Here is a 22,926-nt window from a genome sequence, read left to right on the forward strand (position 1 = left end):
TTTTGTAAACCGGAAAAATTGGGACCCCATTGACAAAAAATCCTGGGTCCGCCACTGGTTCTTAACCTTGTAGAGTTGTAGGTGCCACGTAAATAAAAGTAATAAACATGGAATTTTGCTGTTTACAAGTAATAATAATGATTACAATAAAAAAATGGGTGATAGTAGGAGCCATATAAATTCTCGATCCAAAGTTGACACAAAAACCGGCGACAGTTTGGTTTTGTGCGGGAGACGGGCAGACAGATCATATGGGTTGCTTCGGTTGTTTCGATGGATCAAACAAGAGAGATTAGAGGAACAACGCAGGGCTTCTCAGGAAGCTCGAGCTAAAGCCGCAGAGAAAAGGCAATTAATTGGTTTCAATCTGTTTATTAGTTTCCACTCAGTTTTTTTCTTGAATACAATATGTTAATTGTTAATTTGCGATTTTGCTGTTTTTACATTAGTTTCATTCACGATTGATTTTACATCGCACATGTTGCTGCATATTGACTGTGAAGTCTTATTTTTTTTTATTCGTTTTCTGTTTAATTCTGTTACACGAGCATTCTTCCTAGTAAGCCTACAACTTTAAAGTCTTTTCATCTATGGAAATATTGTGCATCAAATCATCGCCATTTCGGAGAATTCCAAGGCCCGGAAACGAGCCCCTAAAACATAAACTCAATTGCTCGTATATAATTTAAATGCTTCTGATAACAATAAACAAAACAAAAAATATTGTAGCAACATGATCTAATTTAAATACTTAAACGAAGCTTGAAGCTCTCCTTGGATTTTTGGAACCATAGCTTTCAATCAACTCGTGGTAATCCGTGCTCTTTAATATACCATTCTCGTTAGCAATAATTGTGAGTCCGTTAAGTTTTTATTGGGTTTTAAAGTTATCATATAAACGGGCTAATGGTAGTGGGTATAGTTGGGTACTTTAGTACTTGGGTAAATTGAGAATTGGGTTTGAAAACAAATTTGGTTTTAATTTTAATTTTCTCTAGTATTTTATCTAAAAAAACAATTTCGGCCCCTCTGGGAGACTGGGCCTGGGCGGTCACCCACCTGGCCCCCTCCCTTGGGCCGGCCTTGCGTCAAATATGGTGATTGGATGCTTTTCTGTTTGAAAGCTGAAACCTAGCCCTTTTTTAATTTCAAATTTGTTGAATTATTAGAGCATATATTGATTATACTTGCAATATTTTGATGACTGAATTTGCAGGCAAGAACAATTTGCACAGTCAACTGCAGGTAGAGCTGCACGAGCTCAAATGCAAGCAGCTGCAAAACAGGCTTCACATACTAACAAAGGCGAACCAACTCTAAAGGTATACCTTATTTTTGCTATTTTCCAAATCCTTTTTTTTTCATGTCGCTTTGGTCTGTATGGTCTTGTTTAACGCGAATTATTTTATGCGTGCAGTGGCAGATGGGATAACATCTAGCTTTGGTTTAACTGTTATATAAAGGTTCTCTTTCAGTTGTTTGATAAAATTCATTGGCATTATACTTTTGTGTATAATTGACAGCAAATTCATCACTTTCCACATGGATGAATACAGTGTTTACAGATCATGATGGTCATCAAGAACAGGAAGTTGTCACAGAAATAATTATTTGCAGAAATGGCAATAAATATTGTACAAAGTGTGTTTATGGCTCCTGCTTTGGACCTCTAGCTATTTAATTATGCACAGTGTAATAAACTTCAAAGGGGCAATTGTTGTTCTGTTTGTACTATCATTCTCACCAAAAAGTTTTGAGGAAATGACAGCTTTAGCCCTTCGACTTCAGTACCTTCTAAATATGCGTGTGTTTTCCATTGCATTTCATGGTTCAGTTGAACTGGTAATATTTACCATGTATATTTATGTAGGTGTTGAATTGATCTACTCTATTGGAACCAATTCTAACTATACCAAATGCTTGTTGTAGTGAGCTTTAAAATCTTCGTAAATTATACTTTTCTTAATGATTGTAGGAATCATTAAAGAGGGTTAAAATCTTGAGGCTTATAATCATGTCATGTTGAAGGGTTTTGGATTGGCAAGTTAAACTAAAGAGCTTGAACACCACCCCACATATTTGTTTGTGTCATAACTTGTGTGACTCGTTTATCTAAAAGAGTCAACCAAATTGACGGATTGAATTGAGTTGTAAACAAGTTGGTAAGTTCCAAATAGGTTAAGCAAGTCGGACTCGGAAACAGGTTGGTGGGTGGACCTATTTTTTTAATGTTTTTTATCTTAACTATTTTTAAATTTTTTTACCTTACAAACTATTTTCCTTTCATTTGGCATTCTAATTTTCAAAGAGTTTGTTGAATTCTACCTTTTTAATTAAACGGGTTAAGCAAGACAAACCGAACACCTATCTATTAAATGTATTAGACATGACAATTGAAAAGAGAATCTTTTTTGTGTTGTTCGGGACGTGTCACCTAGATTTAAGACCTGGATGATCAATCAAACAGGTACCAAAAACTGACTCCGACATTGATTATCTTGCACCGAATTCTAACAGCATCTGTCACCTCATAAGTCAAACGAATGTACATATTTTTGAGTATTCACAAAATTCAACTAGCAAGACGTTGCTACACAAATCTCAGAACTGGAGCCGATGACTTGAGCTCATGTGCAGCTTGGAAAAAATCCGCAGCTTGCACCACTAAGCCTTCCTTTTTGCAGATCAAACCCAGGTTAAACCATGCATCATGGTTAGTAGGCTCTAACCGCAAAGAGTTCATTAAGAAGCTTCTTGCAATTGGAAGTGTTTCGGTACCACCCATTTTCATTAACGTTTCTGCTGTTGAAATAATACTCGGGACATAATCCGGTTCTATAGACAATGAAACCGAGAAGGCAATAAGTGCTTCATTGTGTAAAGATTGAGCTTCAAATAACAAACCTGCAACAAGCCCTCAAGATTACAACACGGATCGAAATTTTAAAAAAAAAATATGTAAATGTTTTATAAAATTATGCACAAACCAGTAGAATGCCAAGCTCCAGGGTAGTAGAAATCCTTTGATTTGGCTTTGCTAACACAGATTTCAGCATCAGATAATGATCCAAGTTTGGTGTAAATATTGGCTAAATCTAGCCAAGCTTCAGTTTCTAGTTTTTTATCCATTTCCTGTCAAAATCATATAAATGGAAATTATATATATAGCAATTTGCGAACCATGAATAGTAACTTGGTCAATCACAAATTCTGAATTTGCCACCTTTTTAAGCTGTTCAGCTAAAAATAATATACATCTTTAAGCCATTTAATATTATAATAATATTTCATTTTATTACTTAATTTTATTTAACTCAAATAACTTTTCTTAGTTAATTGCTTAAAATTTCTAAATGCACAGCTATGTTTCATTCTTTTTCTCAACATTCCAATACAAATTGTATTGTACTGAAAACGGAATTTTATTCAAAATAAAGTATTTTTTGGTATCGTACAAAAGTCCAACCACATCATGCGGGGCAACTCCGACTAGTTACTAATAATTATAAAAACTCTATATAAATGTAATAAAAGAAGAGAGAAATGCATATACCTCAGAATCCATGTTCTTGTTATGAAGCTCACTATGTGCTTGAATTAGGGCTAATAAAATCTTGTAAGTTTCAATTGCTTGTTTGGGCTGTTCTTGAGCAATTTTAAGCACAGCTTTTAACCTAAGAAGTTCCAGTTGGTCAACTCTTCCTGTTTCATCCAAAGCAATATCAACTATGGTTTCAGCATCTTTAAATCTTTGCTCCGCTGATACAATCAAGGCCAATAATGTAAAACCCTTTGATGAGCTTCCAGAAATCACATCAGAATATAACATCATTTTACTAAATGCTACATCCAAATTTCTTTGTATCGCATTTTCTAATCCAAGATAAAATATAACTTCGGGATCACTGCTATCACCAAATGAAGCAGCTTTATTAAGAGAAATCAAAGCTTCTTCATGGTAGAACACTCTACCAGAATCTGATAAAGAAACCCTAGCTGCATTTCCATAATTAACTCCAAGAAACTTGTGGGCAATGCTTTTGAAATGCTCTTTTTCTAGATTACTTGATTCAATAACTTTTTGAGCAAATACTATTCCTTCATGGGCATGATTAGAGTTCTGAGTACACAACTTAGCTCCCAAAAGAAGAGAAGGAATATGCGGTTCATGTTCTGATTCAGATGACCCTGAATTTTTCTTTAAAATGTTTATTGCAGATTCGGTTTGACCAGCAGCACTGTAACAAAGAGCTAAAGAATACCATCTTTCGATTCGTTTATACGCTCGTGGAAGAAGCTCCTCAACATGAACAGCAAGACACTCGAATTGACCACACGTTGACAATGCAAAAGTCAAATGGCTAATAATTTCAGGATCCCATTTTATTTCTCCACATGATAACTTCTTCATGAGTATAAATAGCAACAGAAGTGCTTCTTCTGTGTTGGTTTTAGGATAATGCGGGTCCCATGTTTTGGTTTGAGGAGGAAGGGTTGTTTCAACACCTCCGTAAAGTAAAATTGCAGCCAGGTCCTTTTGTAAGGCGGATAACCTTTGTGGGTCCAGATTCCATGGCTTAACTAATGCCCTTCTATATGCTACAATAGCTTCGTTTAAAACCGCGGCTTCTATCCACAACTTTGGAAGCAATTCTAACGCTTTGTGAAACATTTCTTGTAATTTGCAGTCTTCAAACATGGATTCAGGCATTCCATTAGGTAATGCAGATTCAACGATGTCCAAAATCATCTTGCACTCCTTTGCAGCTTCTGGTACACAAAACAATATAAAATTTTAAAGATTACAAGTTATAAAACTTAGATAACAAATGATAAATAAATAATTAATTAAGTAGCATACCTTTAAACCTGCTCATTGCTTGAAGTGATTTTGCTTTAAGCAAGATCGCTTCGAGAAGCAGACTCACTGAATGCAGGGACATCAAACCTATCATACTGTTTTCCCTTTTAGATTTTGAAATCTGTTGTAGGGTTCGAACACTAATAGCTTTAATCATCCGGGGTGACAAGCTTTTGATGTCGATTCCATAAAAAACTTGAAGAGCAGCATCAAAATTGCCCTTTTGGTACTCAAGTCTACCCAACAAAGCTCTGGCTTCCTTCAGTTGCATATAACATGTCATATATATGTACACTTTTTATTCAAAAAGTAGCAAAAGAAAAAACAAGCAAACAAAATTATATCAAGAATTCTAAACATGTAATAAAACAGTTAACTATACCTCATAGTTCAAAGATAGGGCTTCTTTTAGAGTGGATTCAGCTTCATCAACTTGAGCATCTTCAAACTTTGAGTCCCAATCTCCGGTCCCGGTTCGAGAAGAAAGACCACTAGCTGAGAAATCTCTTGTAGCTAACGACTCCGATGATCGGGAAACCGGCTCTTCTACCTTAAATTGCTCCCCGGAACACGCACACAACATCTTTCAACTTTCCTTGTTTAATCAAAAATCTAAAATAATTTGGCTTTTACTTGTTATACAAAAGCTGCTTATTAGTCTAATGTGCCAATTCACTCATTAATCCCACCTGAAAACCAAATAAACACAAAGCACTCTCAGCATAAACCAATTTCCATCTCATAGTTCACCTTGGCATTTCATCAAACACCTTCAGGACAATATTTTTTAAATTGCAGCAATCGATAAAATGAAGATAACAGCAGCAAAATAATTAAACATTTGTTAATAATAATTACCGATGAGATTTGGAGTTTAGGTAATAAAAGAACAATGTAGATCTGATAATGCTTAAAAAGAGATGAAAAGGCAGAGCAACAGAAGGAATTAGAGTTGGTAAATGACTAACGGAAACAAACAAAAGAGGAAATGACAGGACGAGTGAAAGAAACAAGAGAGAGCTTTGAACTTACCACCACCACCACCACCACCATTTGACAACGTGATTTGTACTTTACGGAGCTGTCATGGTTACAAGGCATTTGAACAAGGTTGAGTGGTTTATAATGTGAGCGGTTACTAGACTAGTACTAGTGTAGTTTGTTTGGTATTATTATTATTATTATTATGGATATGGATATGGATTGGAGAATGAAGAAGAAGAAGATGAATCAAATGGGAGTAAATTAAATGAGATCTGAAGAAGGAAGGAAGGAAGAGTGATAATGTGATTGATGGCAACCAAACAGGTGGGTTGGTATGGGGGAGAAAGTGGTCAGGGCCTCTCAATGGTCTATTTCACTCCTCAGGTTCTTGTTTCAAAAACATATTGGATTCTTATTCAATTGAAACTGCACCAACACAACACAACACAATATAAAATTTAAAACCTTGTCTTTTCTATTTTAAACGGTGGCTTTGTTGAGTGTTAGGTAGGTCCACCACACTCTCTAATTTAGAGAGCTTGGCCAGATTATGTTGTCTTAACCGAACTTACACAAGATTCAGAGTTTTGTTTGGGCGTTTGATAGGGAAGTCATACCGCCGGCTGCCACTTGGCAGTCGTTGTGCCACCAGAGCAAAACTCTCTGACGTAACACAGAGTGGGACGAAAACCCGGGTGGTCTCGAGGTTTGAACTGACAACCTTTGCACAAGGCCTAGCTCAAATGTTTCATTATCAATATCCACCCATTTAACAAGAAGATTAATGAACATCAAGTGGAACGTCAAGATTTGGATGTAAGATGAAGTTATTAACATCTACCTAAACACTACGCATCAGTTTGTATTTTTTGATGGTTGATTCATACATCTTATTAATTCGTATATAAAATATAGTAAATTGTTTCAAAATAAAACCTTTTTTCTTAAAAAATAAAGCATGCCAAGAAGTTACTCCATCTTCTCATCATGTTCACGAGCGGTTATGTAAATGAATCATCAAAGTAAAAATAAATAATAAATAAACAAATGATGAGTGATGGCACGAAGATAGAGGGTGAAAAAAGAGTTTACAAACGATGATAAGACCAAGTGTCGTGGAGGTGGCAGGGGTGTCATACCATCCACTTGTCACATCAACATAACATCGGATCTCAAACCATAACAACCAAAAGGCGTTTTCGTGATAACAATGACACTATATCATTTTTTAATTAACTAACCCCCTTCATAACATTCACTCCGACTAAAATCCGTTAAGTTTATTACAAAATCCGATCTACTTTATAAAATATTGTCACTATTTATTTATTTATTTGAAACTTGGAAAAGGTATTTTTATTATTATTTTATTTTGGTAATGGTAATACCAAGGAGCGAATAAGGTAATTGAAGAGTGTTATGGAAAGGAATATTTGATTGATCGAGGCATGTGATGAATTACTTTTGTAAGCATTTTTAGAAAGGATATTTAGAAAGGATAATAAGTTGACCAATGCTTCTTGTCTTCTTCTTTTAACTAGATAAGGCTAAAATTATTTCCCGGATTCTTGTTATATAAAAACAAAAGTATACATATTTACAACCCAAAGTAATATGAACTCGTGGAGTCGTGGTTACTTATATTAACATTTAAGTTTTGATGGTAGAATGAAAAATTTGTTTTATCTTGAAATAAACATATGACATCTAACTCAAAACGTGTGAAATGTGCAGTTGAAAAGATAAATATAGAAACAGAAATGTAGGGGTATGGTACTAAACCCGATTTTACGACCCTAAATTTATTATGTTTGGCTTATTTTATTATTATATATGGACTAATACAATGTTATTGGGCTGAGGGGGTTTTGTGGAGGTAACCCTAACTGGGCTAGGCCCATTAGGGTACCATGATGGTGGCCATGAGGCTCCCTATATAAGGAGGTCTCCACCTCCTTATTAGGGGTTGGTGATTCTCAATAAGAGCCACCACCATATTTTTGTGTCTGTGAACAAGAGATCCTCGAGATTTCTTAGCGGTCACCTCCACACCCCCAAAAAGTCATTGCAGATCCCAAGCAGCCGAAGAAGAAGATCAGACGTGGTTCGTTCATCTCGAAATCCGTGGAAACATCGTCATGGATCAGGTCAGATTCATCTCGTGTTTCGACATTGGCGCCATCCGTGGGACGGCAATGAACCACGCTTCGCTTCTCGTCTCGGCCCTCCGATCTGTTCATCAATATCTCGGGTCTACGGTTTCTTCTTTCAGATATGTTCTATGGAAATCCAAAAATCCGTAGATCTAAAATTACTTCCAGATCTGGAAATACACAGGAAGAAATACCACCGAACTTTTGGGGAAAACCCTTAGATCTGTGTTTTTTCTAAGTGAAATATACCAAATCTAGTTATGATTTTTTCAGATCTGGGTTCGTTTGAGCAACAGTCACACTTCATATTCATAGATCTATAAATCCTATTAGATCTGTTGGTTTTACATAAAACCTACCTGATGTGGATATTCAAAATCTCTAGATCGTGCGCGCCACCGCGGATCAAAATCGCTCCCTGTGGATCAACTTCGGATTCCGCATGCGCGCTCCCGGCGATCACTCTACGCCACAGCGGGCCGCATGCGCGCTCCCGGCGATCACTCTACGCCACAGCGGGCCGCATGCGCGCTCCCGGCGATCACTCTACGCCACAGCTCACGCATATCACATGCTCATGAGGACAGCCAAAACCTATGCTCGTGGCGCATATCACATGCTCACGCATCACGCATGCTCACGCGTATCACGTATGCTCACGCATACCACATATGCTCACGCATCACGTATGATCACGCATATCACATGCTCACGCATCTCATATGCTCACGCATCACATATGTTATTGGGCTTCACGTATGCTCATGCATATTAGATGCTCACGCATCATGCACGCTCACGCACCACATCTGCGCGTGAGAATAAAGGAGACATTGCGCAGGCCGCGCGTAAGCGACATAACAAATGAACAGTCTAATCCAAATCAGGATAAGAACAACCATGATTGTACTCACATGGCTACGCGCCATACTTAAAGGTTGGGAATCCTCATAATATCCCATATGGCTACGCGCCATACTTAAAGGTTGGGAATCCTCATAATATCCCATATGGCTACGCGCCATACTTAAAGGTTGGGAATCCTCATAATATCCCATATGGCTACGCGCCATACTTAAAGGTTGGGAATCCTCATAATATCCCATATGGCTACGCGCCAAACTTAAAGGTTGAGAATCCTCATAAACCCATAGGCCACGCGCCAAGCTTAAAGGTTGGGCACACCTCATAATTTGCCCGAGGATGGGAACCATGCCATACATCCACTTTTAGTTGACATGTTTTTGCAGGTTCGGCTACGAGCCGCGCAAACACCTATGACATCATTATTATTATCTGGCCATTTGTGCCTCCATTATTATTTTGAAAACAGGCCGGGATATTCATCCTGCGCGGAGGAGGCCCTTGTGGGCCAGTCATTATCATCATTTTATAACTCGTAAGTCGCTTCGCGCGCAAGATTTTATTATTCTTATAGCTCGTAAGACGCCTCGCGCGCAAGCTTTTATTATTCTTATAGCTCGTAAGACGCCACGCGCGCAGGCTTCATTATTCTCATAGATCCGTAAGCCGCCTCGCGCGCAGGCTTCATTATTCTTATAGCTCGTAAGACGCCACACGCGCAGGCTTCATTATTCTCATAGATCCGTAAGTCGCCTCGCGCGCAGGCTTCATTATTTTTACAGCTCGTAAGTCACCTCACGCGCGCAAGCTTTATTATTCATATAGCTCGTAAGACGCCTCGCGCGCAAGCTTTTATTATTCTTATAGCTCGTAAGACGCCACGCGCGCAGGCTTCATTATTCTCATAGATCCGTAAGTCGCCTCGCGCGCAGGCTTCATTATTTTTACAGCTCGTAAGTCGCCTCACGCGCGCAAGCTTTATTATTCATATAGCTCGTAAGACGCCTCGCGCGCAAGCTTTTATTATTCTTATAGCTCGTAAGACGCCTCGCGCGCAAGCTTTTATTATTCTCATAGATCCGTAAGTCGCCTCGCGCGCAGGCTTCATTATTTTTACAGCTCGTAAGTCGCCTCACGCGCGCAAGCTTTATTATTCATATAGCTCGTAAGACGCCTCGCGCGCAAGCTTTTATTATTCTTATAGCTCGTAAGACGCCTCGCGCGCAAGCTTTTATTATTCTTATAGCTCGTAAGACGCCACGCGCGCAGGCTTCATTATTCTCATAGATCCGTAAGTCGCCTCGCGCGCAGGCTTCATTATTTTTACTGCTCGTAAGTCGCCTCACGCGCGCAAGCTTTATTATTCATATAGCTCGTAAGACGCCTTGCGCGCAAGCTTTTATTATTCTCATAGCTCATAAGTCGCCTCGCGCGCAAGCTTTATTATTCTCATAGCTCGTAAGTCACCTCGCGCGCAGGCTTTTATTATTCGGCGTGCTATATCTTATTCATGCTAGTGCACCATCATTATCATAAAAACCAAAACACGTCACCATCATGAAGAAAACCTCCCAAAACTCAAAGACAATAAAGATAAGGCCGAAGAAAAGGGAAAAAACCGCCTCACGCCCTAACACGCCTCATAAAGTCCAGCGCTCCACCTAAACGCTTGCGCGCCCAGGAGCAACGCTGGACTTGGGGGGGCTTGTAGGGGTATGGTACTAAACCCGATTTTACGACCCTAAATTTATTATGTTTGGCTTATTTTATTATTATATATGGACTAATACAATGTTATTGGGCTGAGGGGGTTTTGTGGAGGTAACCCTAACTGGGCTAGGCCCATTAGGGTACCATGATGGTGGCCATGAGGCTCCCTATATAAGGAGGTCTCCACCTCCTTATTAGGGGTTGGTGATTCTCAATAAGAGCCACCACCATATTTTTGTGTCTGTGAACAAGAGATCCTCGAGATTTCTTAGCGGTCACCTCCACACCCCCAAAAAGTCATTGCAGATCCCAAGCAGCCGGAGAAGAAGATCAGACGTGGTTCGTTCATCTCGAAATCCGTGGAAACATCGTCATGGATCAGGTCAGATTCATCTCGTGTTTCGACAAGAAACATCCAATTGGCCTTAAGCTCTTAAAGGTCCAATTGCATTGGACTATTGGAGTAATACCGATGTTTTAAAAACCGGTTTTTTATTCGTAGTGGATTATGTTAAAAAATAACACAACCGGTTGAACCGAGCTATACCGAGATGTTCAACCGGTCCAGTTCAATTGCTTTAATAGTTTACCTTATAATTTTCTATAAATGCAACTTCAACTCTAAAAATAGCCCAAAAGAAAATAATTCCATAACAAAAAAATAATCCAAAAGTTAATCCATATTAAAAAAAATAATACGAAAGCACTCAATTTTAAAAATTAGTCCTAAAGTTTATACGTTTGAATGTTAATTATTGGTTTAAAAGTAATTTTGATAAAATCTGGGCCACAAATATAAAAAAATATCTCGGACTTAAAACCGGTTTGCCTGTAAAAATCGGTATTTTAGAAAAAAGCTGCCAGTACGATGTTCTAGCATATCGGTCAAAAATACCGGGCTCAAAATACCGGTCTGCTGTGAGAAATCTGGTTTAACCGGTTCAACCGACCGGCTTGAACCGGTTTTTAAAACACTGAGTAATAGTTAAGGCTTGGAATCTTTAAAGTTTTATATTTGAAACTGGCTCAATGAAGATTTACCATAATAGTGGATTTCCTTCTTGATGGTATTCATGGATGACTCATATCTGTAACGTCAAAATCAGTATGAATGGTCAATATCCCGTCTCATGAAGACTCACTCGAATATTGAGTGTAGTTACAAACGCTGTTAAAAAAACATAAACATATTTAAAGAATTAACATACTTAAATGAGACATCCTTTGACGCATCGAGTCAAAATAAGCGTATATACTCTAAGCTCCAATCTACTTTATTCACTAATCAAGAGGCTTTTAGCTTAATTGTGCCGGTGTGTTTAGATAAGATGAAATGCCTTTCAAATAGTGAAGGTTAAGTCTCGTTTACAAAATATATAGTGTAAAATTATGAATAGATTAGGAGTCACTGAGTTTACCGCTTAAAAAATATGTATGGGTCAATTGATAGTGTGTGGGTCGACGTTATAACACTAAAAGATGCAAGAGAATCTAATTAATCGACAAACGATGCCCAGATACGAGAAGTAATGATCGCATAACGAGAAACTAAAATCTAAAGGCTTTGGTAAATTAAAAATGTTTCTTTTTATTTCATGAAAGGACTCTAAGATTCTAGAAAGAGGCACTTTTTAAAATGTTTTGTAGATTTTATGTGTAATACAAGAATATTCAACCAACAAACACCTAATCAAAAACTTAATAGACAAATCAAATATTTAAATATCAGAACATAGTACAACATATATCAAAGCTTAAAGTGCATATCGTAAAAATACTCGTGCATTGTTTGAGAGCCGTTTGAGAGTCAGATCAAAAAACATCCTTGATATAACAGAATACCCCTGACCCGCGGTACATACCGCAACATTAGACCCTTCAGACACCCTTTCATGTCCGAGACCACCTTTGACATGGCTTTGATATCATCAACAGGACTTATAATGGATGTAAAAGTCGATTTTCAGACTCGCTAGGCTTAGACAATAATCTTGACAAGGAGAAGAACGACAAATAGAATTGCACAAGAATATCAGCTTCCGTAATATCTGTAGGGGTATGGTACTTGTAGGGGTATGGTACTAAACCCGGCTTACGACCTTAATTTATTATGTCTGGCTTATTTTATTATATGGACTAATACAATATTATTGGGCTGAGGGGGTTTTGTGGAGGTAACCCTAACTGGGCTAGGCCCATTAGGGTACCATGATGGTGGCCATGAGGCTCCCTATATAAGGAGGTCTCCACCTCCTTATTAAGGGTTGGTTGTTCTCAATAAGAGCCACCACCATAACCATTTTTGTGTCTGTAAACAAGAGATCCTTGAGATTTCTTAGCAGTCACCTCCACACCCCTAAAAACCATTGCAGATCTTAAGCTACCGGAGAAGAAGATCGAGTTGTGGTTCGTTCATCTCGAAGACCGGGGAACATCGTCATGGATCAGGTCAGATTCATTTCATGTTTCTACATTGACGCCATCCGTGGGACCGGCAAAGAACCACGTCTTGTTTTTCGTCTCGGTCCTCCGATCTGTTCATCAAATACTCTAGGTTCTACGATTTCTTCTTTCAGATCTGTTCTATGGAAGTCCAAAAATCCGTAGATCTGAAAATATTTCTAGATCCGGAAATATACAAGAAGAAATACCACCAAACTTTGGGGAAAACCCTTAGATCTGTGTGTTTTATAAGTGAAATATACCAGATCTAGTTATGATTTTTTCAGATCTGGGTTCGTTTGAGCAATAGTCACCTTTCATATTCATAGATCTATAAATCCTTTCAGATCTGTTGGTTTTTACATAAAACCTACCTGATGTGGATATTCAGATCTGTTCCACGCGCGCTCAACCCTTCGTCATGCATGCGCGCTCAACTCCGCCATGCATGCGCGCTCAACCCTTCGCCATGCATGCGCGCTCAACTCCCCGCCATGCATGCGCGCTCAACCCCGCCATGCATGCGCGCTCAACTCTCCGCCATGCATGCGCGCTCAACTCCCGCCATGCATGCGCGCTCAACACTCCGCCATGCATGCGCGCTCAACTCCCGCCATGCATGCGCGCTCAACTCCCCGCCATGCATGCGCGCTCAACCCCGCCATGCATGCGCGCTCAACACTCCGCCATGCATGCGCGCTCAACCCCGCCATGCATGCGCGCTCAACCCTTCGCCATGCATGCGCGCTCAACTCCCCGCCATGCATGCGCGCTCAACACTCCGCCATGCATGCGCGCTCAACCCCGCCATGCATGCGCGCTCAACTCCCGCCATGCCTGCGCGCTCAACTCCCCGCCATGCATGCGCGCTCAACCCCGCCATGCATGCGCGCTCAACCCCCCCATGCATGCGCGCTCAACTCCCCCATGCATGCGCGCTCAACTCCGCGCCATGCATGCGCGCTCAACTCCCCGCCATGCATGCGCGCTCAACTCCCCGCCATGCATGCGCGCTCAACTCCCCGCCATGCATGCGCGCTCAACCCTCCGCCATGCATGCGCGCTCAACCCTTCACCATACATGCACCGAAAGCTCTCGCATAACGTATGTTAGCCTAATATATCCCAAACGGCCACGCGCCAAACATAAAGGTCGGGAGCCTAATAATATCCCAAACGGCCACGCGCCAAACATAAAGGTCGGGAGCCCAATAATATCCCAAACGGCCACGCGCCAAACATAAAGGTCGGGAGCCCAATAATATCCCACATGGACACGCGCCAAACATAAAGGTCGGGAGCCTAATAATATCCCACATGGCCACGCGCCAAACATAAAGGTCGGGAGCCTAATAATATCCCACATGGCCACGCGCCAAACATAAAGGTCGGGAGCCTAATAATATCCCAAACGGCCACGCGCCAACGTAGGTTGGGCACACCTCATAATTTGCCCGAGGATGGGAATCTTGTAATACATTCACTTTTAGTTAATATGTTTTTACAGGTTCGGCTACGAGTCGCACAAGCACATATGACATTATTATTATTATCTGGCCGTTTGTGCCTCCATTATTATTTTGAAGACAAGCCGGGATAGTCATCCTGCGTAGAAGAGGCCCTTGTGGGCCAGTCATTATCATCATATTATAGCTCATAAGCCGCAACTCGCGCATGCTTCGTTATTTTATAGCTCGTAAGTCGCCTCGCGCGCAAGCTTCATTATTTTTATAGCTCGTAAGCTGCCTCGCGCGCAAGTTGCATTACATTATTATCGAGATGCGCACTCTATCTTTTATCAGGCCCCGCGCCACTACTGTTATGATGCGTGCTATATCTTATTCATGCCAGTGCACCATTATTATCATAAGGATCACAACATGTCACCATCATGGAGGAAACCTCTCAAAACTCAAAGACAATAAAGACAAGGCCGAAGAAAGAGGAAAAAACCGCCTCATATCCTAACACACCTTATGAAGTCCAGCGCTCCACCTAAACGCTTGCACGCCTAGGAGCAACACTGGACTTGGGGGGCTTGTAGGGGTATGGTACTTGTAGGGGTATGGTACTAAACCCGGCTTACGACCTTAATTTATTATGTCTGGCTTATTTTATTATATGGACTAATACAATATTATTGGGCTGAGGGGGTTTTGTGGAGGTAACCCTAACTGGGCTAGGCCCATTAGGGTACCATGATGGTGGCCATGAGGCTCCCTATATAAGGAGGTCTCCACCTCCTTATTAAGGGTTGGTTGTTCTCAATAAGAGCCACCACCATAACCATTTTTGTGTCTGTAAACAAGAGATCCTTGAGATTTCTTAGCAGTCACCTCCACACCCCCAAAAACCATTGCAGATCTTAAGCTATCGGAGAAGAAGATCGAGTCGTGGTTCGTTCATCTCGAAGACCGGGGAACATCTTCATGGATCAGGTCAGATTCATTTCGATTCATTTCATGTTTCTACAATATCAATCTTCTATGGAAAGATGCGATGATACATGGGTAACAACTCCTTCGAGACACTAGCACCGGTAGCGCTTCGGGTTCACCTTATCGCCAGCATATCAATAGGTTACACACTCAGCTACATATGTACGATGCATCCGTGAAAATAAAAACAAATTATCTTAGAATTGATGCATGCGCCTCTTACAATCTAAAACTAATATCAGACCTCATAATCTAAAACTAATATCAGACCTCATAGTTTGATCACACTGATGTCACCACGTTATTAATCTCCCGAACTTCGATCGGTTGACCCAATGATCCAAACTCATATTTGTTCCGAATATCTCTTTTCATTCAATTCAAAACTCTTTATAAATATAATTATATAAAATTTTCAATATATTATATTGAATATCTGTAAAACATCATTAGTGGAGAGCAGAAAATGTTGGTTGAATTATTTTAAGATGGGGAATAGAGACAAAGAGGGTAATTGCAGTCTGTTTTGTTTGGCACAGAGTGTTCACGTGATTAATATGCAGGCTTGCTCTGGAAGGAAGGGTTAAAATAAGACAGTCTGGCTTTCGTACGCGCTCTGTTTGTTACTACATTTACTACATCACCACATCAGACACATTATTGAACGCATACTCAAGATGATTGATGATGATGATGAAAGTACTAGGACCAACTTCTAAAATCAGTTTCTTTTTTTTATTTTTTTCTAAATAAAATTACTTCTCTATCCTTGTATATTATTTAGAATCTTTAAATCGAGGAAATTTACTAAAAAATAGGTTTTTTTTTTTACCACAGAGCAAAATATACTATACACCGACTTTTGGTTGCTTCCAAAAGATAATAGTTTCAGCCTAGGAGAAGATAAATAGGATTAGCCGGCTAAGACGACTAAGGTTTAGCCTAGCGTAAAAAGTTTGTACAATGAGGTCCTTGAAAAGAGACAATCAAAATCAATACACGTGTAAAAGATTGCCGGCTAAGAACACTGGAGATTAGCCAAGCTAAGACGTGATCACTGGAGATTAGTCCCCTCTTTTAAATCAGCCGGCTAAATTTAACCCACCCTTTACATGTGCATATTATTTTGATTGCTTGGTTTCATGGACCACAATGTATCTTATAATTTTTGGTACCGTTCTAGTTGTTTTAGCCGGTTAATTATGTTTTTCTTCTCCTAATTGGTTCTAACTATAAAGTCTATTTTGGAAACAGGCTGAAAGTCAAAGTGTTCTTTATTAAGTTGAAAGTCAAAGTCCTCCCAAATTTCCATCCTGATTTTTGCATGTGGATTTTAGTTCAAGATCGTTTACGCCTGTTATTCTTGGTAAAATCAGGCTACCTTACCTTGACTTCATAACGTTTCGTTACACCTTGTCCGACCTGATTTTGCCGGGGTTTTTTTTTAATATAAAAAACCATCACATGGGTAATTACTACGTAGGTCTGTAAACGAACCGAACGTTCTGGAACTATTCGTGAACCGTTCGGCGGGAAGTTCGTTTATGTTCGTGTCTTTAATAAACGAACGAACATGAACAAAAAATTTGTGTTCGTTTAATTAAACGAACGAACATGAACACATGTTCCGTTCGTTCATTTATGTTCATGAACGTTCGTTTATGTTCGTTATGTTTGTTTATGTATTAATATAACATAATTAAATATTATCTAGATAGGTAATCTAATTAAAGGTTTTTATATTTGCTAATTTGTGTTTACTTAAGTGTTTTCTTTATGTTTGTTGTGTTCATTTATATTTGTTCATTTATGTTAGTTTATCTTTGTTCAGTTATGTTCGTTTAGATTTTAAACAAACGAACACAAATGTCTTTTTTTAAACAAACGAACATGAACATAAATATCTGTTCAATTAAGTGTCCGTGTTCTTTTAAAGTTAAATGAACGAACACGAGCATGCCTTTGTTCGTGTTCATTCGATTCGTTTACAGGCTTTCATTATTCACATTGATGAATACATTGGTCTCAATCTATAGGCTCTGCCGATTTTATTTGTGTTCGTTTGTGTTCTTGAACCATTCGTGAACACAATAATTTCGTTAATGAACTAACACGAACATAAAATCTCGTTCGGTAAGTGTTCGTCAACCGTTCATGAACACATTATTTTCTTAACGAACGAACATGAACAATGCATTGTTCGTGTTCGTTCGGTTCGTTTACAGCCTATTATAGTATATTGACAGTTTCAACTTTTGTTTTTATATAATTAAGTATTCCGGTTGGTTGGTTGGTTATCTGAATTTTATTATTTTATAGAATCTCCATTAATCTCATGTAGTATGAACAATGTGATGCAAGAATCATCATCATAAAAAAGTAATAAAGAAAATCCGTAAGACGTCATCCTCTCAAATTATGAATTTGCCTAGCTGATGGCTAATTCACATGGTTTTTCGATCATTATGAGTTGCTTAGTTAGGACCGGAGTAGCCAGTTTTACATTCAGACCTTTATGGCCTTTAAATATCTTATTTCATGTCCATTTGGTAATAATGTATACCCTGCTAACAAATGTGTTGGGTAAAACGGCTAAATTAAATTTACTGTTCGAAAAAAAAGTTGCACTGAACTCAAAAGTTGATTAGGTAATCAAGCTTGAACTTAAATAAAGGCTAAATTAAGCTCGAGTCAAGATCGTATTCAAACTTGAAGTTGTGTCAGCTCAACTCGGCTACGCCCTTAAATTTACATTTAAATCATTTTAAAAACTAAGTTGTCATCACTAAAGGTTATTGGTGTTGGCCCCAACAGTGGGTTGAAACTTAAAAGACGCCGTAGCCTGCAATGTCCAGGCTTCCAGCCCTAGTTGAAGTGGTGCTGTTTGTGTACATTGGCTAAATAACTCCAGGTCATATTATCCTGGGCCGATTACTTAGCTTACATGCCCATCGTGTAAGCTTACATGTCCATTGGCCTTCCCTAAACCTTCTAGGAGAAGCATTTGAAGTGGAATAATGTAAGCATACACAAAAGCCAGAGACATATTATAGGTTTCAATCAATCCCCTAACTTTAAACAAGAAAATGAAGCTGTCTAAAACGCAAATAGACTAAAGCAGAAATTGCCAAATACGGATTTTGACAAATAGATTGTGTATGCAAATTCAAAAGATATACATGAAGAAAAACATAATAGCAAACATAATAGCATATACACCATAGTGACAGAAATAAGTGTACCTGACCATTGGTGCTAACGGCCAACGGTTTACATTCTCAGTGTCCTTTAAATGCCATGCTAGTCTCATCCTGAGCACCACAGATGTAATACCTGGAGCATCAAATAAGCATGTTTCAAGATAAATATATTCCTTTTCACTTTCATGCAGCACTCCTTAAGAAACCAAAAGGAACATACCATACTTTTACAGACACAATTGCAGGTGCAATAGTTATCATGCTCAGCCGAGACCACACCGAGTGAATTACAAAGAATCTATCACAGTGTATAGTTTTTAGCGCGTTTCCCTACATCTATGATCTAACTTTATCATCAAAGCTTTGGATTAATAATGCAATTTGAGATTATCAAACTAATATAAAATATTTAAATCTACAAGATCAAAACTTTCTACATTATGCAAAAGAATAAATATATAAACAACAAAAAGAATAATTCCCTGTAAACATGGACTTGAGGAAATGCCATTGCTAATGCCAGGAATCGGAAATAAAGCCGCTCCTATCAGATGTACCAATTATCTTCTTCTTCATCGTCACTATCGGATAAGTAATCACTTCCGTCATCTTCATCTTCATAATCTTCTTCTTCCCCTTCGAAAAACATCGAAATCCTGGACTGGCTAAACCCGCCCCTCTTCCTGACTAACTCATCCAAAACACCATCTATATTCAAACCCCGTTCATCAAAATCCGAAACCAACAAACCGTCATCACCACCGCCGTCCACAACCCCATCGTCACTCCTACTGCTAATCACCAAATCCTCCTCCGTAACCTCCCCATTCTCAACCCGACCCCAAGACACCCACAAATCCGCCTGCCTTCCCAACGCCCGATCCCAATCCCCAACCACCACCGTTCCCAAATTCGAAGCCCGCGCCCGTTTCAACATCTCAACAAAATCCGAATCATCCGAAACCAACACCAACCAATCAATCCCACGACTCATCGAATGCTGCATCTGCCTCTTCAACGCCCAGTCCGCCGCTTGCGGTTTATCCTCCACCGTCTTCACAAACACACCCGCCCGCCTCAGCTCGTCCGCCAGCCCGTACCCAACTTTCGGCGTAACCAAACTCCTCGCGGCCTCGGCGTACTTCAAATCCCCGGAAATAAACCGTTCCTTAAACCGCTGCCGCTTCTTCCCTTTCAGCATCTTCATCCTATTCATCTTCTTCTCTCTTTCCCTAACATGTAACTGCTGGAAGTGTTTCTTAAGGTCTGCATTGGTCTTACACTTGCGGCCGCATACGGTGCAGATATAGGGCTCGGTTGGGGTGATAAGGCCTTTACGCTCTAATGTGTCTTGACGGCGTTGATGACGGCGTTGCTGGAGGACCCAGTGAGGGAGGTGGATGAAGGCGTGGCGGTTGGCGTAAGCGGAGGCGTCGATGACGTCACCGAAGTGGGAGGCGAGGGTTTTGAGGGCTAAGGCGGCGTCGTACGGGGGGGCGCGTGGGGGTTTGTTGTCGAGGTCCCATAAGATGACGACTTTCTTGGGTTTGGCGGTGAAGATGCCGTCTTTGTTTCGGACCATGTCGATTTCGGAGGTGGAGGCTGGGGATGATGGGTGGTCGAATTGGGTGGCGGCATTGGCGGAAACTGGTGGTGAGTTTGAATGGGTGGAGAGGGGTTTGGTTTTGGGGGTTGAGGTTGAGATTGAAGGAGAGGTTGAGATTAAGGGAATTGGAAGTTTGAGATGAACAAGTCCGGTAAATGGAAATGGGAGGGTATATTTCGGGTATTATTCCTTCATTTCGTATTTGATTTGCTTCGATTTGGATTCCTCGTTTGTAAAAATCACGACTAGACGTTAAGTGATCACGACTAGTGATTACTAAAACACTAGGGTTATGTTTGGTATGACGTAATGAAATGGATGAGAGAATGGAATGGATGTGAGAATGGAATGGACCAAGGAATGAAATGGACCATTACCATTTCATTGTCGTGTTTGATTACTATATAGGAATGGAATTACTCATTCACATAATTCGTAAAATCAGAGTTGGTTAAAATTTTTCGCGGAAGTAAAAGTCATTCGTTCATTCATAACATAACCATCTTGTCTTAAAAATCATAACATAAATCCATAAAACATAAAACATTAAATGACACGGTGTCTTCTTCATAGCGATGCCAGTTTTCCTCTTATTGCCACGTGTCCTCATCAAGCAACTTGTCTCATTCTACTTGCCTGCGTGCATACTAAAAGTCAGCTACGCTAAATGAGTTCTAGTTAATTAACGTACATTACATCCACTTACTTGCCAACACAGTCCGAAGATACGTATTGATACTTACTCATTCGTCTATCATTCAATCATACATACGTACATACATACATACATTCATACTTTCATACTAACAACATACCTCGGATACTATAAAGATCTGGTCCTCACTTACCTTGGATATTATAAGGGTCCAGTGCCCTACATACCTCGGAATTATAAGGATCCGGTGTCCTTCATACCTTGGATCTCCTCAGAGTCTAGTCCCTACTTACCTTGGATATTATAAGGGTCCAATGCCCTACATACTTCGGTTATTATTAGGGCCCGGTGCCCTCTAACATACCATACCATTCTAACTTCATTTCATTTCCTTCTAATTTCTTTAATCATAACTAATATAACATTACGTGCATACTAACTAATCAATCCATAACGTTCACATTCATACACAAACACGTATCTAATATACACTTACCATTTAAGTTAAGTGTATAAATCTAAACACATCGTAGTATGCACACAACCCCGAAAACATAACACATAAAAGGGGCTAGAACTCACCTGGATCCTGTTACGTTCAACGTTTATAGTAATGCCCTTCCTGAGTTGTGCGCGGCTAACTGTTTAATACATATATTCATTAATTAACCACATACTAATATAATTAATTAGATTTGTATTTATTAATCTAGCGTGCTTGATAGGCTAGGCTCGTTTGTTTGGGCTAACGAATCAAACGGGATTACTTCGTTTAACGACAATCTTTATTTCCCGTTCACATTCTCCAATTATTATTATTATTATTATTATTATTATTATTATTATTATTATTATATATATATTTCTCCCCTTTATAATAACGTGTTCCTTTTCATTAATATATTATTATGTGTGTATATACAATATATATATATATATACCTTTCTTTTAATTAAATATTATATATTTCTTTGCTTTAACGGATTATTTGTCTTAAAAATATATCGGGTCATACAGAGGTGACGAGGTTAGTTGGTTTGGTTCATCCCGTGACCTCTCGCTACCCATATTGTGTCTCAACCACTCCATCAACATGGTCTTGTGTTTAATGTTTATCTTTCCCACCTTTTATACACAAATTAAATGGTCATTATGAGCTCCTTTTATTTTCCTTTCTTTCTTTCTTTCTTCTTTCTTGTTTCTTCTTTTCTTCCTTGCTCACGAGAATTATTATTATCATTATTATTACTATTATATTATTATTAGTATTATTATTATATTTATTTTTGTTATAACTGAACATGCACAGCATGTTGCTGTCGCTGTTATTATTATATTTATTATTTTATTACTACTATTATTATTATTTATCTATTATTATTACTATTATTATTACTTCCTTTACCATTATTAATCAAAAATCTCAACTTGGTTTGTTTCAAGTTCCAATCTTTTACCCAAATTTCGTTAGATCTATGAACGCCTCAAACTTAACTAACGAGCCAAACGAACCCGACTCTCAAAGTTCACATATTTTACGTCAAGTTTATATTTTTATTAACCTTTAGGCCCTGATCTATGGTTCTACCAATTTTCATGGAGAACCAACATCAAAAGGGATTACCTTTACACTATAAACGTACCTCTAGCGAAATTCGGATTAGAGTTTTAGTCTTGACACGAGCTAGATCTTGATTCTTCTTGTTGTTTGGATGTAAAAATCACTAAAACAACTGGGATCTCGTTCTCGGTTTTCAAAGTATGGAGTGTGTGTGTGTGGTAAAAATGAAAAGGTATGAGATTATAAGATCTAGGGTTTTAGAGAAGGTTTAAGGGGTACTTATACCCTTATCTCATGGACCTTAGGCCCATTAATTCACCAAGTCCATGTTTTATTTTCAAGTCCATATCCATTTAAGTCTACCATCTCTCATTATAATTTATGACTTATTATTATACGACGATTAAATAACAAACTTTATTTAAATATTACTTTATTTATTATTTTAAAAG

The 22,926-nt window shown here is 39.0% G+C and overlaps 2 protein-coding genes and 1 pseudogene across 3 annotated transcripts; 1 reads left to right on the top strand and 2 right to left on the bottom strand.

The window, feature by feature from the left end:
* Window positions 1–251: 251 nt before the first annotated feature.
* On the top strand, window positions 252–1,500 carry LOC143540487 (uncharacterized; annotated as a pseudogene). Its single transcript, XR_013136599.1, has 3 exons — window positions 252–348; window positions 1,217–1,322; window positions 1,418–1,500. The product of XR_013136599.1 is annotated as an uncharacterized LOC143540487 (transcript).
* An 836-nt stretch (window positions 1,501–2,336) lies between these two features.
* Window positions 2,337–5,493, bottom strand: LOC143540488 (protein NPGR1-like). The gene is made up of 5 exons (XM_077033532.1): window positions 5,244–5,493; window positions 4,862–5,120; window positions 3,554–4,770; window positions 2,988–3,132; window positions 2,337–2,904 (listed from the first exon to the last, which is right to left on the bottom strand). The coding sequence occupies exons 1-5, from the start codon at window positions 5,442–5,444 to the stop codon at window positions 2,591–2,593; spliced, it is 2,136 nt and encodes a 711-aa protein (XP_076889647.1). The 5' UTR covers window positions 5,445–5,493; the 3' UTR covers window positions 2,337–2,590.
* A 13,706-nt stretch (window positions 5,494–19,199) lies between these two features.
* LOC143540499 (uncharacterized) lies at window positions 19,200–20,268 on the bottom strand. Its single transcript, XM_077033544.1, has one exon. The coding sequence runs from the start codon at window positions 20,232–20,234 to the stop codon at window positions 19,200–19,202; it is 1,035 nt and encodes a 344-aa protein (XP_076889659.1). The 5' UTR covers window positions 20,235–20,268.
* Window positions 20,269–22,926: the final 2,658 nt, after the last annotated feature.

The sequence above is a fragment of the Bidens hawaiensis genome, unplaced genomic scaffold (genome assembly GCF_021521415.1).
Source record: "Bidens hawaiensis isolate Kalapana, Puna unplaced genomic scaffold, B.hawaiensis_p1.1 tig00012255_1, whole genome shotgun sequence".
Taxonomy (NCBI): Eukaryota; Viridiplantae; Streptophyta; class Magnoliopsida; order Asterales; family Asteraceae; genus Bidens; species Bidens hawaiensis.